The 19,487-nt window shown below is 38.2% G+C and overlaps 1 protein-coding gene across 1 annotated transcript in view; it reads right to left on the reverse strand.

Moving 5' to 3' along the window:
* LOC134657766 (G protein-coupled receptor kinase 2) overlaps positions 1-17,658 on the reverse strand; it is a 60,098-nt gene extending 42,440 nt beyond the window's left edge. The window contains exons 1-2 of the mRNA XM_063513332.1: positions 17,196-17,658; positions 809-904 (exon numbers count right to left, since the gene is read on the reverse strand). Of these exons, the coding sequence (XP_063369402.1) occupies positions 809-904; positions 17,196-17,247 (148 nt within the window). The 5' untranslated portion in view covers positions 17,248-17,658. The remainder of the gene's footprint in view (positions 1-808; positions 905-17,195) is intronic.
* Between the last annotated feature and the right edge of the window lie 1,829 nt (positions 17,659-19,487).

A 19,487-nucleotide genomic window follows, 5' to 3' on the forward strand; every position in this document is an offset into this window, starting at 1 on the left:
TTAAGTTTATTTTGACACGTGTCAATTGTTATTATAGTTCGTTTTTTAGCATTAGAAAGAACTTGCAAGAAGGTAAGCGATCTTGACATGTCTTTTAATTGAAAAACGCTTTTTAAAAATCAAAAACTATTACTTATGAAAGCAGAAGAATATAAATGATCGTATTAGATTAGATTCATAATTGTTACATATTTCCCGTAAATTTTTTTTTTAAATGTGTTTTTGAATTAAAAGACACATCAAGATTGTTTACCTTATTCCTAATGCTAAAAAAACGAACTATAGTGCTCCATACAAAACGTTGTCAAGGAGCACAACACAAGCCGAATAACACCAACTATCACGCGAGGGAGCGGGGTCTCTCTCTGCAAATCATCATCTTCCTCGCGTTGTCCCGGCATTTTGCCACGGCTCGTGGGAGCCTGGGGTCCGCTTGGCAACTAATCCCAGTAATTGGCGTGGGCACTAGTTTTTACGAAAGCGACTGCCATCTGACCTTTCAACCCAGAGGGTAAAACTAGGCCCGTATTGGGATTAGTCCGGTTTCCTCACGATGTTTTCCTTCACCGAAAAGCGACTGGTAAATATCAAATGATATTTCGTACATAAGTTCCGAAAAACTCATTGGTACGAGCCGGGGTTCGAACCCGCGACCTCCGGATTGCAAGTCGCACGCTCTTACCGCTAGGCCACCAGCGCTTCTCTCTCTGCAAATATCACCCAAAAATCCACAAAAACACAGTAATGTTAATAAATGTAGTGTAAATATGCAATTCAAGTAGGTAGGTATTAAGGGTGGGGCTCTTACCTATTTTTGTTTTTATATCTAAGCATTGTGATATGTGAGGGAACTGGAGGATCTTGCGCCACTTCTTGCTCTTGCCCTTGTTGCTATCGGAGCCACCTGCCGACAAACAAACAAACAGCGCGTTAAACACTTCAACATACATACCTATGTAGAACACTAATACACAAACCATGCCTAAACACTGCTACATACCTACAGCACAGCAGCGGGTCTATAATAAAATAATATTTAATCATGTCGATACAAAAATATAATCCAAGGCTCGGAAAAACGCCCGTCATTTTGATTTTTTTCAAATGTTAACCTCATGTAAAAACGCTCGTCAGTTCAACATTTAACCATCTTGAAAAACCGTTATTTTAAAACAGGGGCACATTTCCGTAGAGTTTTTGTCAGATTAACCGGTTTACAACAATAAAAACCGGTTTCTTTCTATGTGGGTGCCTAATATGTTTACGTGGCAGTGCCATAGCGCACTCTCTAGCAGCTCTCAATGGACCATCCAGATCCGGATAATTTATTATATATCGGATCCAGATTGCAAACCCTATCTAAAACTATAAAAAGTGTGTAAGTGTGTAGACTTGTAGCACTTGGCGTGAAAATATAATGTGGTCCTACTCTACCATGACATGCGTGTCATTCCGGCAATATCCTTGTATTAAACGCCTTCCATCTTGACCAAGTACATAGACCTTTTTCCGCCAAACCATATTAAATCACCCTAAAGCCTAAACCAAGCGATAAAAGCCAAGTAATAGCGTCTTTACAACCGACAAATTTGTCTTTAGGTACCCTCACTCAAACAAAACGTAGTTTAAGAGCAACAGCAGTATATTAGGGAACTGTTCTCAGTGTTCAGTCCTGTAACCGCGTTAGGGATTATTGGGTCCTTATTTGATTAGGATCAACCGGGTTTTGCAGGAAGGAAGTTAGACAGTCATTCCGTTGAAAACAATGATTTCCTACACTGTGAAACAGTGAATCGGGTAATTTTTAATAGCAATAATCATTTACCGTGGGAGATTCTCACTCGCGACTCTGGCAACTTATATAGCTACCAAAACATACCCATCAAACTACCAATAGAAGATGATTGTATAATGGAGTGTAATTGTGTGTCTAAGAAAAAATAGTGCCACGCCTAATAAGTTTCCTGAGTTAGAAGTTTGGAAGGTCGTCGGTTGGGAGTCGCTTTTGTAAAAACTAGTGCGCCGATTCTCACTAACCAGCTGTCTTCAGTAAGTAAATAGCGTTTTATTAATGTTCTAGTGATTATTAACATTGAATAGCAACCGTATAATCCGCAAAGGAACCGCCGACTCGATAATTACTCGCAAATCATTCTGCGAGCGTCTTCATTTGCCTTTCAACGAGGGAACTTGTAGATCGGTGTCTTTGGATTATAATTAAAAGATGTCTTATGCCACGGTGGCTAAAATAAGGGTACGTCAGCAACGGCATAAGGTCCCTCTGATTTAAAATAACGCAAAGCATTGCATAAATACATAATAATTATTTAAAAAAAACATTGACTTATTTCTACCAAAATATTGAAACTGCGACCAAAATCGTCTAGTAACACCACCAGTATCATACAATTAACAATACTGGTCGCAGATGTAACGTGGTGTAGGCGGGGATTAAAGTCGTGTTTCATTTGTTATTGACGGACATATTATGCGCGGTCGCTTTCCTATTCGGCTAGTGATTACTCAAGCCAAACCAACATAGACAAATGTAGGTAAGTGGTCGTAAGTAGAAGTTATCTCAAGTTGCCTGTTGTATTGGTCACAGGTTGTTCTAGGTAATCTAGGAAATGCAAGATTTAATGCGCATACCTAAATCGAAAACCCAACCGTAACACTCGTACGTTTTGTCAGCTTTAGCAGTCGGTCGGAGAGGCTTGAAATTGAAAGAGAGTGTAAACAGACAAAAGTCGTCGAGTAAACACATTGTGGCCTCTCTTAGCGCCGACGGAATCAGGAAAATAATAGGTACGCGAATAAAGGTTTTTATACCGAGTTCAAAAATATTTGACCTCTAATAGTTACACAGATAGCTTTTAAGAGCCTCGTTATGTTTTACAGTTAGTCGCCCATTGGTAGACCTTACCTAGTTGAAATTAAGGTTACGAAATTTCGATATAACTACTTTTATTAGAAAGAGGCTTTTTCTTATAGTTATTACTTTACTTACCAGCTTTCTTGAAACAGGCCACGGATATATGAAGACAAAAAAGCACTTAGAATTCAGGTTCGGTTAACATCCTATAAAAGCAGGCAAAAAGGGACTTGCGCCGTAAACGACAATTTACGCCTCTCTAGCAGCAAACTGCGTAATTCCAGCAAAATGTGGTAGTTAACTCCAGCTCAACCGTTCTGCAAATATGTGAGCGCGTTGAAAGGTCGCCAGTGGCTCAGGCACAGCCGGTCTGCAGGGCCATTTACATCATCATCAATTCGTGTGTTGTAGGGCTTCTATTTACATACACGAGTTTGGAGGAATTGTAGAGGAGCGCAGTTTTGCACTCCCCACGATCGTGGGTGATGGATGAACAATGAACTAACGACATGTCGTATGTCGCGACATACTCGTACATACGATACGCCATTAGCGGGGCAAATTGTTTGTAAGGATACCTCTTCTTGCACGGCTCGCATTAAAGTCTTACCTATCTATCCTATCAAACTTAATAAAATAATAGTCAGCCATGATAAAATAATTGAAGATTAAAAACTTGGAGGATACAACTAAACGGAGTAGCCATTAACGGGCTTTCCCCTCTGTCGAAAATAGGCGGCCAACGGTCAAACACAATGTATGGACTGACGTTTATCTGACATGGCTATTTTTACGTTACGCATACATTTGACGTTCCCCTCCCCCGCAAAAATCGGCAGACTGTTTTGTACAGAAAATTACAGACATGGCGTCTCCGTTTGATTATATCCTCCAAGATTAAAAAGGACAAAGGTACTACCTGAAATTGGCTTTTACCGTAAGTGGTTGGGCAAGAGATTAACCCTTAAACCATTTAACATCCTTTCTAGTCATTCGATTTTGAACCGTAATTCGTATTGTAAAGATGCGTTTTTGTTTTAATTATGATGGCAAGTATGTTGCTGCTATGGACTTGAGTATTAAAACCACTTCACCCCAACGTCCCCGACATATTGTCAAGTATTTATAACATTTTGACCATTATTTTGCTACTATCAGCCCTATCAGGTTTGTCAACATTTACCAGCGTCATGTTTGATTGCAGTTTTCCTTTCTAGTTTTCTTCTATGAAATGTTTCATCAGATTTTGCCTGTTTCAGAAATGTTATATTATATTATACAGCTCAAAGATAATCAACCTTTAATGTTTCGGATACGGAATAAAACTTTGGGACGTTCTGTGAGCGAGTCCGCTGTTACGAGACTAACTTAGGATCCTTGTATATTCAGAGAAAGGGCCCTCAATTTGGTAGATATTCCGTATTGGACTTTCGATTTCTGCTATTTCTTGTTGTTCCGGACCTTCTGTGCGCGTCTTCTGTGAGCGAGTCCGCTGTTACGAGACGGTCTTAGGAACGTTGTATATTCGATTATTCAGAGAAAGGATTTCAATTTGGCAGGTAATTCTATTATTATGGATTCAACTCAACAAAGTATTGTCTGCTATTTCTAGTAGTCTCAGACCTTCTGTGCGCGTCTTCGCTGTGACGAGACTATCTTAGCAGCGTTGTATAGTCAGAGAGGCCCTTCAATTTGGTAGGTATTCCGCAATGGGCTCCGGCTTTTTCTAGCCTGGACGTTCCCAACCCTTACCGATCCTTAGCCGAACACAAACCAGTATAAAGATATGATCATGCCTAGGGGGGGGACCTCAGGATTATGCTGTTAAAATCTCTCAGGTTCCTCACGGGCACCCTGTATAACTATCAAATATGGCATAGATTAATCTAATCTAATTTGTTAAAAGCTTTTAAGACTTAAATGCTACAAACCTTATAGACTTAAACCTTCAAAGCTTAGGAGGCTTTAAAGCTTGAGGCCTAAAGACTCGAGATTTCTGTGCTCGTAAGCAGCAACGCAAACTTATTAAGTTGAGGCTTATATGGTCGAGGCTTTAAGGTTCGAGGCTTCTAGACTCAGAAGTCGCGACTCGAGTCTTGTAGTTTACACCTCGAAGCTTAAATTCACAACACTACCTATGGAGCGTCCACTCAGTTTGCACACATGCTTCTCAGGGGCTCACCATTATTCTGGCACTTGCGGCTAATGTTAGGCAAGCGTTGAATTCAGCACAAGTTATATTGTGAAGGAGGGTTTTGTGATGGTAATCGCGGGTTTCGCTCAAGAGTAATGCGCTTAGAATACGATATTGTATAGGTCTCAGGGGTAAACTAGATTCGCTCTCTTTTGAATCCGCTTGGCACGTACACAGTTTGTAAGAACGACATTGGTACAAGAGTACAAAGTGGCTGTGAATTCTGGAATTGGGTTTAGATTTTTACAAGCTTAGTAAACAGTTTTTCAGATAAGTCAATACGACCGTGGACAAACACTATACATATAAATATTACCTAAGTAAAAACCGAAAACATTAAATAAATATTACTCACGCAAATTGTGAAATTGGTGCAGCCGTATTCAAATTCCGACAAGAGCAGTTATTTGTGCAAATAAGCACAGATATTTGTTTCAGGTTTCAGGGCATACAAAACTCACAAAACAAGCTTTACTTTATTAAGCTTAATGTGGAATTCTAAGTCGATTAGTGTAAGATTGTTCTATTATTCTCCTATTATACACTCAATCACTCACTCTGTTTATGTCCAGCATGGACAAATATAGAGTAACGCAAAAAAAAAAAGTTTCATTACTCCGTAAGCAACTCCGTATACCTCTTCACGCTTAAACCGCTGAACCGATTTAGATAACATTTGGTATACTTTTTTTTAATACCACATCGGTGGCAAACAAGCATACGGGCCGCCTGATGGTGAGCAGTCACCGTAGCCTATGACCGCCTGCAACTCCAGAGGTGTTACATGCGCGTTGCCGACCTTTCAAAAACCTGTACACTCCTTTTTTGAAGAGCCCCATACTGTAGACCCTCGGGAAAACCTCGGAAGGGAGCTCATTCCACAGCCGGAGCGTCCGCGGGAGGAAATTCCTCTTAAACCGCACAGTACAGTATAGATAGAAATAGTTTGAGGCTCGGGGGAGGACATAGGATAGTTTCGTCAATCATCAATATCATCATCATACCACGTAATAGACAATGTCGTGGGCAAAAGCTAGTAAATATAAAAGCTAACAGTTCTGACGGTGGTATTGGTACCCATAGCCAATCCACGGTCCCTTCGCCTGTGACGGTGTTGCGCCATGCGCCCGCGCATCCTCTCACATCGACTGTTCACCTTGAGCGGGTCACAGGCGAAACTACATACGTTCATTCCACTCCTGAGGGCAGCACGGCATACCGCGAAAAAAGAAAAATCGCAATTTCGATATCTGCCTCTCTATCGCTCGTAGGGATTGCAAATATTCGAAACTTTCAGGTATTCGAATACTCGACTTATTTCTGACGACATATTCGAATAATTATTCGAATATTATAAAAAATAAGAAAAAGAACGGGAAATCGGTTTATTATCGTTTTACTCAAAAGCTTTTTTCACATATTGCTAAAAATAATGTCATTTTGCAGAATTCCACTTAATTGACTAGATTTTATCATCCTACTATGAAATGCCCACATTTATAAAAACAAGTAAAACGCAAAAATTAGAAGTATTCAATATTTCTAGATAACACTCTTATTATTATAAATGCGTCGTTGCGTGAAATAATATACTTTTCACCTCAGCAGCTCGAACAAGGGTACTTTGATTCTTAAAAACAGTGAGCAAAATGCGATTTTGCTCACTGAGTGAGACAAAATGACATTCAAGTGACCTTTATAGTCAAATGTCATTTCAACATGCGGGGTCTAATAAAACTTCGAAATACTTGGGTTCTATTATCTCTGTCCCTTTCACACTGTTAGCAAAAAGAAACAGACAAAAAAAGTTAAAACGACATTCAACAGTATATTCACGGTTTATAATAGACCCCCGAAAAACTTCAGACCGCATCGTTCCAAACCACGTACGAGTATGAATTCTTAATAATTAATAAATAAAAATAAAGTTTAAGATTTGATAAAAACTGATAAAATACTATATTTTAGGTATTTTATTGTACAATTAAAATAACGAACTCAAAAAATACACAGATCATCACGCAAAATTAATTATTTTACTTTTAAGAATTTCTACCATAGTTGACAAATAGTACGTATCCGCAATTCGGACCGTATCTTACAAAGATTTTTTTTACAAAAAAAAGTTTGAAGTGTCAGTTAATGTTTGTTATTTCTATATTATTTTAATGGAATTTATTATTACGTTTTGTTTTTGTGTTCCATTGCGGTAATTAAACTTAATTGTTTGTATATCTTAAGAAAACATGAGTGCAGGTGAGTTAAGTGATGAACAAGGATTACATTTTTCAAGTTGTCTAATAGGTATGTTCTCACTGTGCTGAGGTGAAAAATGTTGTGTACTACACGAGATCAAAGTTATTTACATCTCGTGCGCTTTTGAGTCCCTTACTACGCTCAAGATTCTAAATTAGATTCACTCGCTACGCTCGTGAATCTATTATAGAATCTTTCGCTTGCACGGGACTCAAAATAAGCACTCGAAGAAATATCAAACTTTGATCACTTGTTGTACAAATAACTATTAACCATCCAAACACCTAGGTAGGTATGTAAGAGATTTTTTTAGTATTTAATTGTTTTCCGATTTAAATTAACTTGTAGTCGCTCAGAAGCCTGTAAATAGGCCTTTAATATGATTGTATTTTGAATCTTTATTGACTTTATTTGTTTTGTCGGCTAACTATGTATAATATTGGAATATTTAAGGGGAAATGTTAGTTGACTACTGGGTGGATTATTCGTCAGCTAAAGGTGCATGGTGCATGGTTAGATAACCTAGTTGGGCAGGTTTGGTATGATCAAATTTGCGAATTGCGATAAGTGGCAAGGTTTACACTTCAAAAATTCGCTTAACGTACGCTAGTACTGAATAAACAGAATGACCCTTTAACTTAAACGCGCCACACCGTACTTGTTGATTTCGTTTTCTTTCAAATTGAGTTAGGTTTCACTGTATTCACGAAGTCTATCGAGAGGAATACAGTAAAAATATTATTTCCTTTGCATTTGGGTACCTACCGTTCCTCATTCACTGTAAATACTCGAAAAACACTCAGAAACTGTAACTACAGCGGATGTAATAGATTTTTTAAAGTAATAAAAAATATTCGAATATTCGAAACCTGAGCGGCCGAATATTCGAATATTAAAATAGGTCGAATATTCGAATAATCGAATTGCAAGCCCTAATCGCTCGAATAAGTAAGAGTGACAGAGAATCAGATAAATAAACATCGATTTTTGCGGTAGACCTATGATTCCTCCTCGTCTTAGCGTTTTCCAGCTTGTACATATATTATAGAAACCCGAGGTATGCTTTGGCAACCAAAAAGACTACACGCCAACTGCAATCGTCGTTCCCATACAAGTTGCTGTCTGGTCACAGTCCGTCGGCGTGCAGTTCCCGTACAAATTGCAGTCCGTCCGTATCGGCCCTAATAATCCCAACAATTAACGCAGTTATACATTTTTACGAAACGACTCATTTGACCTTTTGACCCAGAGGTGAAACTAAGTAGCTCTTATTGGGATGAGTCCATTTTCGTTATGATGTTTTTCTTCACCGACACGCGATTGGTAAAATATCCAATGCTGTTTCGTGTTTCGTACACAAAATCCGAAAAAGTCATAGGTTTAGATTAGAACCCGCGACCTCCGGATTGAAAGTCACAGTTCCCTCTATAGGACGTTATCAACGCTCTCATTCATAGTATGTAAATCTATATTATTTTAATTAAAGTAAATGAATCCCCAGTCACATTTGGGCCGGGTACGCCATTCGTAGTTCTTTCCACTCACGATTCACGAAAATCACGAACATAAAGGTCGTGAGTAGCAAATAGTAGACAAAACGACCAAAACGTGCACACAACTCTAATGTTTACATAATAAATGTTCGTATAGTTGTTCGACATACAAACCCAATGTTAGATGAGATTTATTTATTTCACAACATATGATTACAATACAAATTATATTAATGTCAATTTAGAATAATCTATATTGTGATCGTCACAAATAAATTTAAATAAACCAGCCTTAGTTACCAACGCTCGTAACGTAACATAGCAAAACGTGGCGGAGTGGAAGAAAAGATCAGAATGCGAATGGAATGCGAGGAATAATATTTATTGGCTTTTTTATATATACATGCCTACTTATTCGATAGATCTTTTATTCCATTCCCATTACGATTGCGGAAAGATAATAAAGTAATCTTGATAAACAATTTTATGGGAGTTCTAAAATAAGCATCAGATACGCGAAATAGTAATTGCACTTAAAATAGAATACGGTTGTTCGAACGCTCGCTTTTACGAGACGAAACCGCGCTATAAAAATGTTATGGCCTCGTCCATTCCCGATCAAAGTCATTTATGCCTAGTATACTTTGAGCCCTCATTTTCTATACTTGTTAGGGATCTAGGGGTCGGAGTATATACTGGTTTTATTTTGGAATAGGAGCGGGGTCGGCGGCCGCTCGATTAGTGGTCACTGACGTATAAACATGACGGTAACGTATTGATGACGTATCCAGAATAGGGCTTGCAATTCGAATATTCGAATATTCGAATTTGTCGAATATTCGACCTGTTTTGATATTCGAATATTCGGCCGCTCAGGTTTCGAATATTCGAATATTTTTTATTACTATTTAAAAATCTATGTCATCCGCTGTAGTTACAGTTTCTGTGTGTTTTACGGGTATTTACAGTGAATGAGGAACGGTAGGTACCCAAATACGAAGGAAATAATATTTTTACTGTATTCCTCTCGATAGACTTCGTGAATACAGTGAAACCTAACTCAATTTAAAAGAAAACGAAATAAAAAAGTATGTTATTTTTACGGTGCGTAAGTTTTAAGTTAAAGGGTCATTCTGTTTATTCAGTACAAGCGTACGTTAAGCGAATTTTTGAAGTCTAAACCTTGCCACTTATCGCAATTCTCAAATTTAATCATACCAAACCTGCCCAACTTGGTAATCTAACCATGCACCTTTAGCTGACGAATAATCCACCCAGTACTCAACTAACTTTTTCCCTTAAATATTCCAATATTATATAATTAGCCGACCATTAGGAATAATAACTTGCCAAAACAAATAAAGTCAATAAAGATTCAAAATACAATGAAATTAAAGGCCTTTTTACAGGCCTCTGAGTGATTACAAGTTAATTTAAATCGGAAAATAATTACCTACTAAAAAAAATATCTTACATACCTAGGTGTTTGGATGGTTAAAGTTATATTATTACACGCAACGACGCATTTATAATAAGTTTTATCTAGAAATATTAAATACGTCTAATTTTGGCGTTTTACTTGTTTTTATAAATGTGGGCATCTTATAAATAGTAGGATGATAAAATCTAGTCAACTAAGTGGATTTCTGCCAAATATCCTTAGTTTTAGTAATATGTGAAAAAAGCTTTTAAATAAAACGATAATAAACCGATTTCTCGTTCCTTTTCTTATTTTTTATAATATTCGAATAATTATTCGAATATTCGAATACGTCGTCAGAAAAAGTCGAATATTCGAATATCTGAAAATTTCGAATATTTGCAAGCCCTAATCCAGAAGCAGAGCTGTTTCAGTGGTAGGCGGCGTTGGTTGGGGTAGCGTGTGGTGTACGTGGTGCTTACCACTAGTGTTAGGGACTAGTAGGGTACCTATACTGTTTTACATTCGATGTGGTAGCGAAATTGTGAAATTAGAGTACGAGCATTATTCTAATTTCACATTCTTTAATGATATAGGTACGAGACAAACGAGCAGACGAATCGCCAGATGGTAAGCAATTATAATCGCCCGTGGACACCTGCACTGCACCACCAGAGAAGTTGCAAGTGCGTGCCGGAATATAAGATGGGAATACGCACTTTTTTTAAGGTTTAAAGGGCGGGAATGATACTGTTGTTATGATACGAGCTTGCCATGACTCGCAGTGCATTTCGCGCGCATCAATCAAACTGCGAACAATCGTATCCTATTAATAACAAAACCTTAGCAGACCTTAAAATCACACTAATAGTCTGCATTAGAATGAATATTTAATTTATGTTATATGCGTAATTGTTTGAAGGGATTTGTAATCCTAATCAAGTAGTGGGGGCAGCATCCGGAGCCGGATAGCACCGATATTATTGTACTTATATAATTATCTTCGTTTCCGGTCGGCTTATCGATCACCTACTGATTTCTATTCATTGGACTCCTTGTATGGTACGGAGTTTTGATTTAAATTAGAGAAATGCATGTCAGATGTTGTGGAAAGTAGGCCTAAACTAGATACCGTTAAACCACCAAACTATAATCCAGCACTACAACTATGGTCCACAAGTTTAATTCGTAATTGAGTATCAATACCAATGTTGTTTTAGGTTTTGTCCGAGTTTTTTCTTCTACTTTAATATAAAAATATGATGGCTTAGCACTACGAGTTTCAAATGAAAGTTCCACCTGAACGTTCACTTGGACCACAGTTGGGTGGTTTTAGTTTTAAGGAAACCGTTTGTCTATGTATAGTATAAATGAACTTTTAAGTCGATACACAAAAATTGGCGCAGATTTTCTATGAAAATGTTGAGAGTTTAGTACACGACAGCTCTTATGAATTAGTAGTCGCGCCAGCTCTTATGAATTTACCGTTAAAATCATCCGCGACACGCAACTATAAGTAACCAGGGGCCCGTTCATCAGACGCCGACGCTCGAAAGACGCTAAGTGTGCCCGGGTCCTAACAAAAGATGTCAAAAAGTGACATCCGCTTTTATTACAAGTTTCAAGCTTTTGAGTAACGGGCCCCAGATAGAGTTTATAAAGAAGATTATACAAAGTGATGTTTTTCCTTCGTCATGGGTCGTAGTCGTAGTCATCTAGAACAGCGGTCGGCAACCCGCGGCCCGCGGGCCGCATGCGGCCCGTGAACCTGTCACTTGCGGCCCGCGAGCCTCCCTGGCTATTTTGTATGTCATATTGACAAAGACAATGTCTGATAAAGACATAAATATTAACAAAGTGCGGGGCGCGTCAACTTCGTTAACTACTATGTGGCCCTTGGCTGCTAAAAGGTTGCCGACCGCTGATCTAGAAAATTGATTAGTGCTAAGCGAGGTAATAAGTTCGAGAGACCCTGCCTCAGACCAACTTAGACGAAACGAACCAATGTAATTGAAAAAAATTAGCTTTGTTTAAAAGCATTAGCTACTGCAAGTTTAAGTGGCTAACCCGATATCTCGGTGACGCTAGTCTCGTTACGGTTACTCTTATCTAACTATCGGGGTTCCTTCGGAAGCTTTTAGATATATATGTACTTACGTAAAGACAGATTGTTTATATACCAGGATGTGACAAACAAGGGTTGGGTCAGTGTAATAGTAAGCGATCAGCATAACCTACCTCTACCTACCTACCTAGTGGTAATTCCTGGGTGTGACATGCGCGAAGCTGAACTCAACGTTAGATTCAACGTATCTGGAAAATTAGGTTTTTCGTCCACACCCGAATGATTATGTCAAACGTTTGCATTTTAATGTCTCATGTCGCAGTAATAAAATTTGTCGCCGTATTTTCGAGTCACCATATGTATAACCAAAAGAGCTCAGTTTAAGCCGATGAGCTTTATTAATTATGATTTATGAATGTAAGGAGTGGAGATTAACTGTCCCGGAACCCTGCCGCCCGAACCCCAAGTTACGTAACAAAGCACTTTAGATAAGCGAGCCAGTCACATGTCGATGGATAACGAATATCTCCGCATAATCTCGCTCGAACACAACTGGTGTTATGATACCGCATACCTACTATGTCTCAATTTTACTTATCTTAAAATAAATCCCTTTCATGCATTTTTATATGTATGGCCACGGCACTTATACAATACAGAACTACCAAACTTTTCATACAAACAAATTTTATCCCTTTGAATGCGACGCCTATCGTAAACCTTGTCGGAATGCACGAAGGCTAATTATATTATTATATCCGTATCTGGTAATTTGCGGAACAGAATCTGGTCATATGCGTATCTGGTAATTTACGAAATGCACATCTGGTCATCCGCGTATAAGGTAATCTGGTCAAAGCCGCCAAGTCGAGCAATTAGCGTTTCTGGCACTATGCGTCTGAAGGCAATATTGGTCTGTAGCCGCGCGCGTCGGCTGGTCTTTGGCGGTCAAAGACGATGATGTTGACAAACAAGACGGTTTGGGCATAGAGAAATATAGTAAGACAAGAGTGCTCACTCCATACATCAGTTCAGACTATTCATTTCAGTGTCTACATCTAGCATCGAGTAGCGGAACTATCAGTACTGCTACTTGACAATAGATGTAGCACCGACCGGAAAGTCTTATCTCAACAGCATAAGACTTTCCGGTCGGTGCTACATCTATTGTCAAGTAGCAGTACTGATAGTTCCGCTACTCGATGCTAGATGCTAAGTCTTTTTGGTACTAAAACAGATGTATGGAGTGAGCACTCTATGTATTTTTTTCTCTATGGTTTGGGTAACCGGTCCTAACTGTTGTGATTAGCAAACAGGCCCCTCTACTCGCCTCGCTATGTGCATATTGTGATCGGTTCGCGACTAGTGTCACCGCGATAAAAATAAACCCGATGGGGCAGGATGCGGGCAATAAAGGCACAACCCCCGAGAACCGACCCTGGAACTATTGGCAAACATTTACATACTAACTGCACAACTTAATATACTTAACTGTATTTCATATTTATTACTGCACAATACGGTATTCTTCACAAAGTCTCCAATGTCTCCATGCACCATCAGTACCATCACTAATGAAGTTTTTCGTACAAAGAGATAGTGGAAGTGGAACCTTGAGAATTGCGAGGGTTTCAAGGCACGAGTTGTGCATAACCGCCACCGAGCTACCGAGTGGGCCCTTAATCCTGCACACTAAAGTAGTATATTAGTAGTAGCATACTAAAGTAGTACAACCGCCTAATAATGCGAGTAATCAAAAATTCGTAAAAAGTAAATTACGCAAGCCCTTATACTGGTAGGTAGCCAACATAAGATTGCGGGTAGTTGGCATCGCGCCCCAAGATAAAACTACTCTGTTCTCTGCAAGACAAGTGTACACTATTCAGTTTTACGGCGAATTCATGTAAATGCGGCTTTATTCGGTTGGTATTGCGCGATTTATGCGAGTGACTGTTCGCATTGTTTGCGCTTGTGTGAGGAACGTGCAGCTCCTAAAATAAAATGAAATCTTTTATTGCACTATACTAAATGTCTTTTTAAATTAGATAATGTGCACATTTCAAAACTATTAAGATGCAAGGACCATTTTATTTTATGGGCAAAAACGAGGGATTGACAAAAGGAAATGTCAACATAACTCTTATCAATATGTATACCGAGCATTAGAAGCCTTATTTGGACAAATTATATTTCATGACCAAAACTCACTTTCCTGGCATTGTCAAAAAAATCTAAAGTAGCATTTCTTAAGCAACACAAAGCAATGCACCAATAGGCCTCTTGCAATGCAGTGATTGACTTTCACATGCAGATTTCCTGGCATTTTTAGGGTTCCGTAGCCAAATGGCAAAAAACGGAACCCTTATAGATTCGTCATGTCTGTCTGTCTGTCCGTCTGTCCGTCTGTCCGTCTGTCTGTCCGTCCGTATGTCACAGCCACTTTTCTCCGTAACTATAAGAACTATACTGTTGAAACTTGGTAAGTAGATGTATTCTGTGAACCGCATTAAAATTTTCACACAAAAATAGAAAAAAACAATAAATTTTTGGGGTTCCCCATACTTCGAACTGAAACTCAAAAAATTTTTTTTCATCAAACCTATACGTGTGGGGTATCTATGGATAGGTCTTCAAAAATGATATTGAGGTTTCTAATATCATTTTTTTCTAAACTGAATAGTTTGCGCGAGAGACACTTCCAAAGTGGTAAAATGTGTGTCCCCCCCCCTGTAACTTCTAAAATAAGAGAATGATAAAACTAAAAAAAATATATGATGTACATTACCATGTAAACTTCCACCGAAAATTGGTTTGAACGAGATCTAGTAAGTAGTTTTTTTTTTATACGTCTTAAATCGCCTAAATACGGAACCCTTCATGGGCGAGTCCGACTCGCACTTGGCCGCTTTTTTCCTTAAAAAAAGCTAGTGGTAAATACCAAACACGCTTTAGATTAACATTGCCAACTCCAGCTGCAAGAACTGGCCACAAACATTCATTAGTCCATGATAAGCTATCACTATAGGTACCAGACTGCCATTAACTTTTACACACATTTACATTAGTAGCCAGTTGGCCTAAATATTCCATTTATTAAGGTTCATTGAACATTGTGTTTTGGAGATAAAATTAAGTTTGATCATAATTTAATAATATCTGCAAAAATTCCGTTGTCTGTCATCTGTCTACATTTAGGAAAATTATTTGCTTTTGTACTTGTACTTGGACCTTTTCCTAATGTTAAGTTACATTTAATTTCTGATGTCAAAGTTATGTTTACACTTTTGAACCTTACTGTAAACATTTAATGTTGATTTTACTACAGTTTACTACTTAACTACTATAAAAGAGATACAAGACAAATATAGATGGTCAACCAAATCTTGTCAGTAGAAGAAGGCGGCACATTTGAAAAATGTAGGCGCGAAGGGATATCGTCCTATACAAAATTTGAATTTCGCGCCTTTTTTTACTGACGAGATTTGGTTGACCAAGTATATCTGATCATTTATTTGTTGTAAATTAGCTCTACCAGGTACATTCTTTAAGTAATAGGTCCACTAAATTTTAGTGACTAAAACATTGTGTATATCAGAGGTCAACATATCTGTAAGAAATTAACCATCCAGTATCCACAACATAAATCTATAGAAATCTCCAGTTTATGACCTCTCACCACCCACAATTATAAATTTGCCATGTCTAGGGCAATATCATAGTATTCATAGTCTTTGATAGTGGTGATTTGAGTTTTGAAAAGAACAAACTTTGCCAATTTGTGTTGCATATAGTTGTTGATGATGTTTTAATCATTGATCTGTAGCCTTAACAACACAGTATCTGACAAAAAGTCCCTGTGGAACTTGGTTAAATTAACGTAAGAAAATAGGAATAAAACCAAACAATACAATATTGATAGATTGCTCCCTAAAGCATAAAGTTTCTGTAACTTAACCAAACATTCTCGTTGCGCAAGTCAAAAGTCTACACCTCGACATTGGCAGAATCCACCTTGCTAAATTTAGCGAGGAGTAAAAGCCATTATAGGGAAAAAAAGTGCCTGTCACTCAATAAACCAATTAATGATCCAATAAAACTATTCTACTATAAGCATACCCACATTACATGCATGTTCTAACAGCACAGCACTTTGCTATCCAATAGTACACCTTATTTCATTGCAGTAAGGTTTACAAACAGTCAGGCAATATTTGTATACTATCTGGGTCCTGTACTGCTAACCACAACTCATTGAGTTGTAAAACGATACTTCACCACACACACGGCCAAAAGGAAGTAAGGATCTGAATTGTGTTTACAGTTAGTGCATTCATGCTCGTGATAGACTTGTCCTTATTTAGTTCACTAGAGCAGTTACCCTATCACAGGTGATTGGATCAGTGTCGAGAAATACATGTTTGTTTGATGCTGTTCTTGTTGTAAATAACAATCTTACATACAATTTGTACATAATGTTGGTTATACATGTGTTATGGAAATCTCTTCTATTATGAAAACCAGACAGAAGACGCACACAAACCTTATCTTGTCTTTTACAAAATTTCAACAACTGCTAAATATGATTGAACTTCAGATATTAAAGAATATACGTAATGTGGTCCTTGTTTATTTTATCAACACCACGGGTTACATAGTGTTAACCTATGCAATTGATATCTCAGTACATTCAAATTGCTCTCAAATGTAGACTAGGTACCAAGTGAGACGACGTTTCTAGAGACAACTCTATTTTCCACTTGACGAGCACCAGGCTAACTGATTTGAATACAGAATCGTGTAGTCATGAATAATTCCGAGCGCGCGGCTATTTTTTTTAAATTTACAAGCGCTTCGCCTACCGGGACAATCAGGAGCTCGATAAGAGTCGACCGTACCTTCTCTGGCCTTCAAATAGACTGTGTTGGCGACGATGTTCTCTAATTCCATTAGTTCCAGTGTGGCGAGTTGAGGCGTCCTTCCGGCAAACGAGGTCTCGCCGCAGCGGCCGCTCCGCCGCGCTGCGCCAACCCCTGCAGCCCATCAATGCACCCCGCACGCACACTGCACGACACTGCGGCTAGCCCGACCACATAACACTCCGGCAAGCAACTATCACCGACACCGCGCTCGCTCCGAGCCGAGGGTGTGGTGGCACGAACACGTCTCACTGTAACGCGACCGAGTGCGAGTAAACTAAACACCGCGGCGCTAAGCGGTCACTAGGTTTCAGTTATTTGATCGTAATCGGTGAACACGCCCGAATATTAGCAAATTATTGACGACGGACTACGCGAAACGCTATAAAATTACTGTGAGGTAGAAATTGTAAATGCGGTTGCCAGCCTACTACGCACTAAACTACGGTTTTCTACTATACCAGCATGAGTTGGACTTTCCTTGGTACGATTTCAATGACATTGACAAGTAGACCAATGTTAGTGCTTACAAAAATGTTAGAATAGGTTGTACAACGTACATACTTATATTTGAACTAGACGAAGCGGTAAAACATGTGGGTATTTCTGAAAATCACAACAAGAGCAGTTTGATTAGCGATTATTATCAAGATTTTTACAGCCATCACAAGATTATATTGGAATACAGCTTTATAGTTTTTAATTTAACAAAATCGGTCCCTAGATAACACTTTAATCTTTGGTAGATAATGAGGAATCAAATAAATAAAGATTATGGTCTATTGGGTCTAGCCTAGCTAGTCATTCAGGACCATAAATTGCAACATAACAACATTTCAAATAATCCTTAATAATAGAGCCAGGCCAAGCTAACTCTGCATGGCAAAGTAAGTGTTAAATTTGTTTGAGAAAACCTATAACCTTTATGATAACCCCCCCGCCTTTGTTGTATCAAAATCCATATGCACATTTAGCTTAAGGCCCCTCCATTATAAAACTTTTGCCTCTGATTCTTAGCAACGTCCCTACAACATCGCAGCGTTATGTCTCCTCTACACGATGGCCCAGCGATGGGTCAGCGAGATGGCCATGCGATGGTTGAAACGCAACTACACGATGGCGACATCAGTTATGATCTATTCGTTCTCCATGATGGACGTGGAAGCATTAATTAGCCGCTGCTGCAATTTATGTATTTGTATACGCCACGTACCTACTAACAACTAGTGGCTCTGTGAGCTGTAGACCTCGCGAGCAGAGCTTAAAACTGAATAAATGTATGGCAAAAATATTTATTAAAATATAGGTATAGTACATGTAATATAAACAAAAAATTAAAAACTACATAAAGCTACAAACAAAAATTAAACGAATACGCTTAACCCGCGCTTGATAAATAAAAAATACGAATTTTTTCATTTTTTCAAAATAAAAAAATAAAATAAAAAACAACTATACGAAATTTAAGTATAAAAAAATACAAAAAGTTATGTAGCAGTATACAATTACTGGGGATGGAAGATGGAACCAGGGACCTGCCGATGCAAACAAAAAAAGCGAACGTTTGCAAAATACGCCATTATAGTTCTTACTAAAGCTGACGAAATTTAGCTACTCATTCTCAAGTAAAAACTAAATATCTAAATACCGCCAAAACCAGCGATACAAATTTTCTGAATTTTTGGCCATTTAATCTATAAACATGTCTCAAAAAGAAAAACTCTTATGATACCGATACGACTATTTGTTTAGGCGGGAGCTATCACGACTCCGCCATTTTGAAAAATTTCCAAAAACCGGATCGACAAAAAAATTTTATATAGTCATAGAATTTGGTCACAAAATTTTACGAAAATCGGTTAAGAATTGCGACCTGTAGAGGAGAACATCCGGACGACTACTTCGCTACGCTTCGGTCAGTAATAAAGTAATTAAAAAAATGACGTTGGATGTTATCTGTCCATCGCAATAGAACTAATTAATAAATGAAATAAATAAATTAAACTAAATTACCTAAGTAATTTCTTTTTATTTGACTTCAAACAACTAAACTGGTTTAAATTGGATTGAAATGGAAACTACTATTTTAGTAGACCATTCATGCTGGCAAGGAAGTACACGTCAATTGAAATTCATTGCTGCCAACATCGCAAATCATATTTTCGTTCAGAAATTGATTAAAAATAGGTTTATTACCGCGCGTTTTGACAGTTTGTTTCTTTTTGTTTTGACTTTGACATGTCTCGTACAGACAGTCCTCGAACTCCGCGA

Source organism: Cydia amplana, chromosome 20, assembly GCF_948474715.1.
Source record: "Cydia amplana chromosome 20, ilCydAmpl1.1, whole genome shotgun sequence".
In the NCBI taxonomy this organism is placed as follows: domain Eukaryota; kingdom Metazoa; phylum Arthropoda; class Insecta; order Lepidoptera; family Tortricidae; genus Cydia; species Cydia amplana.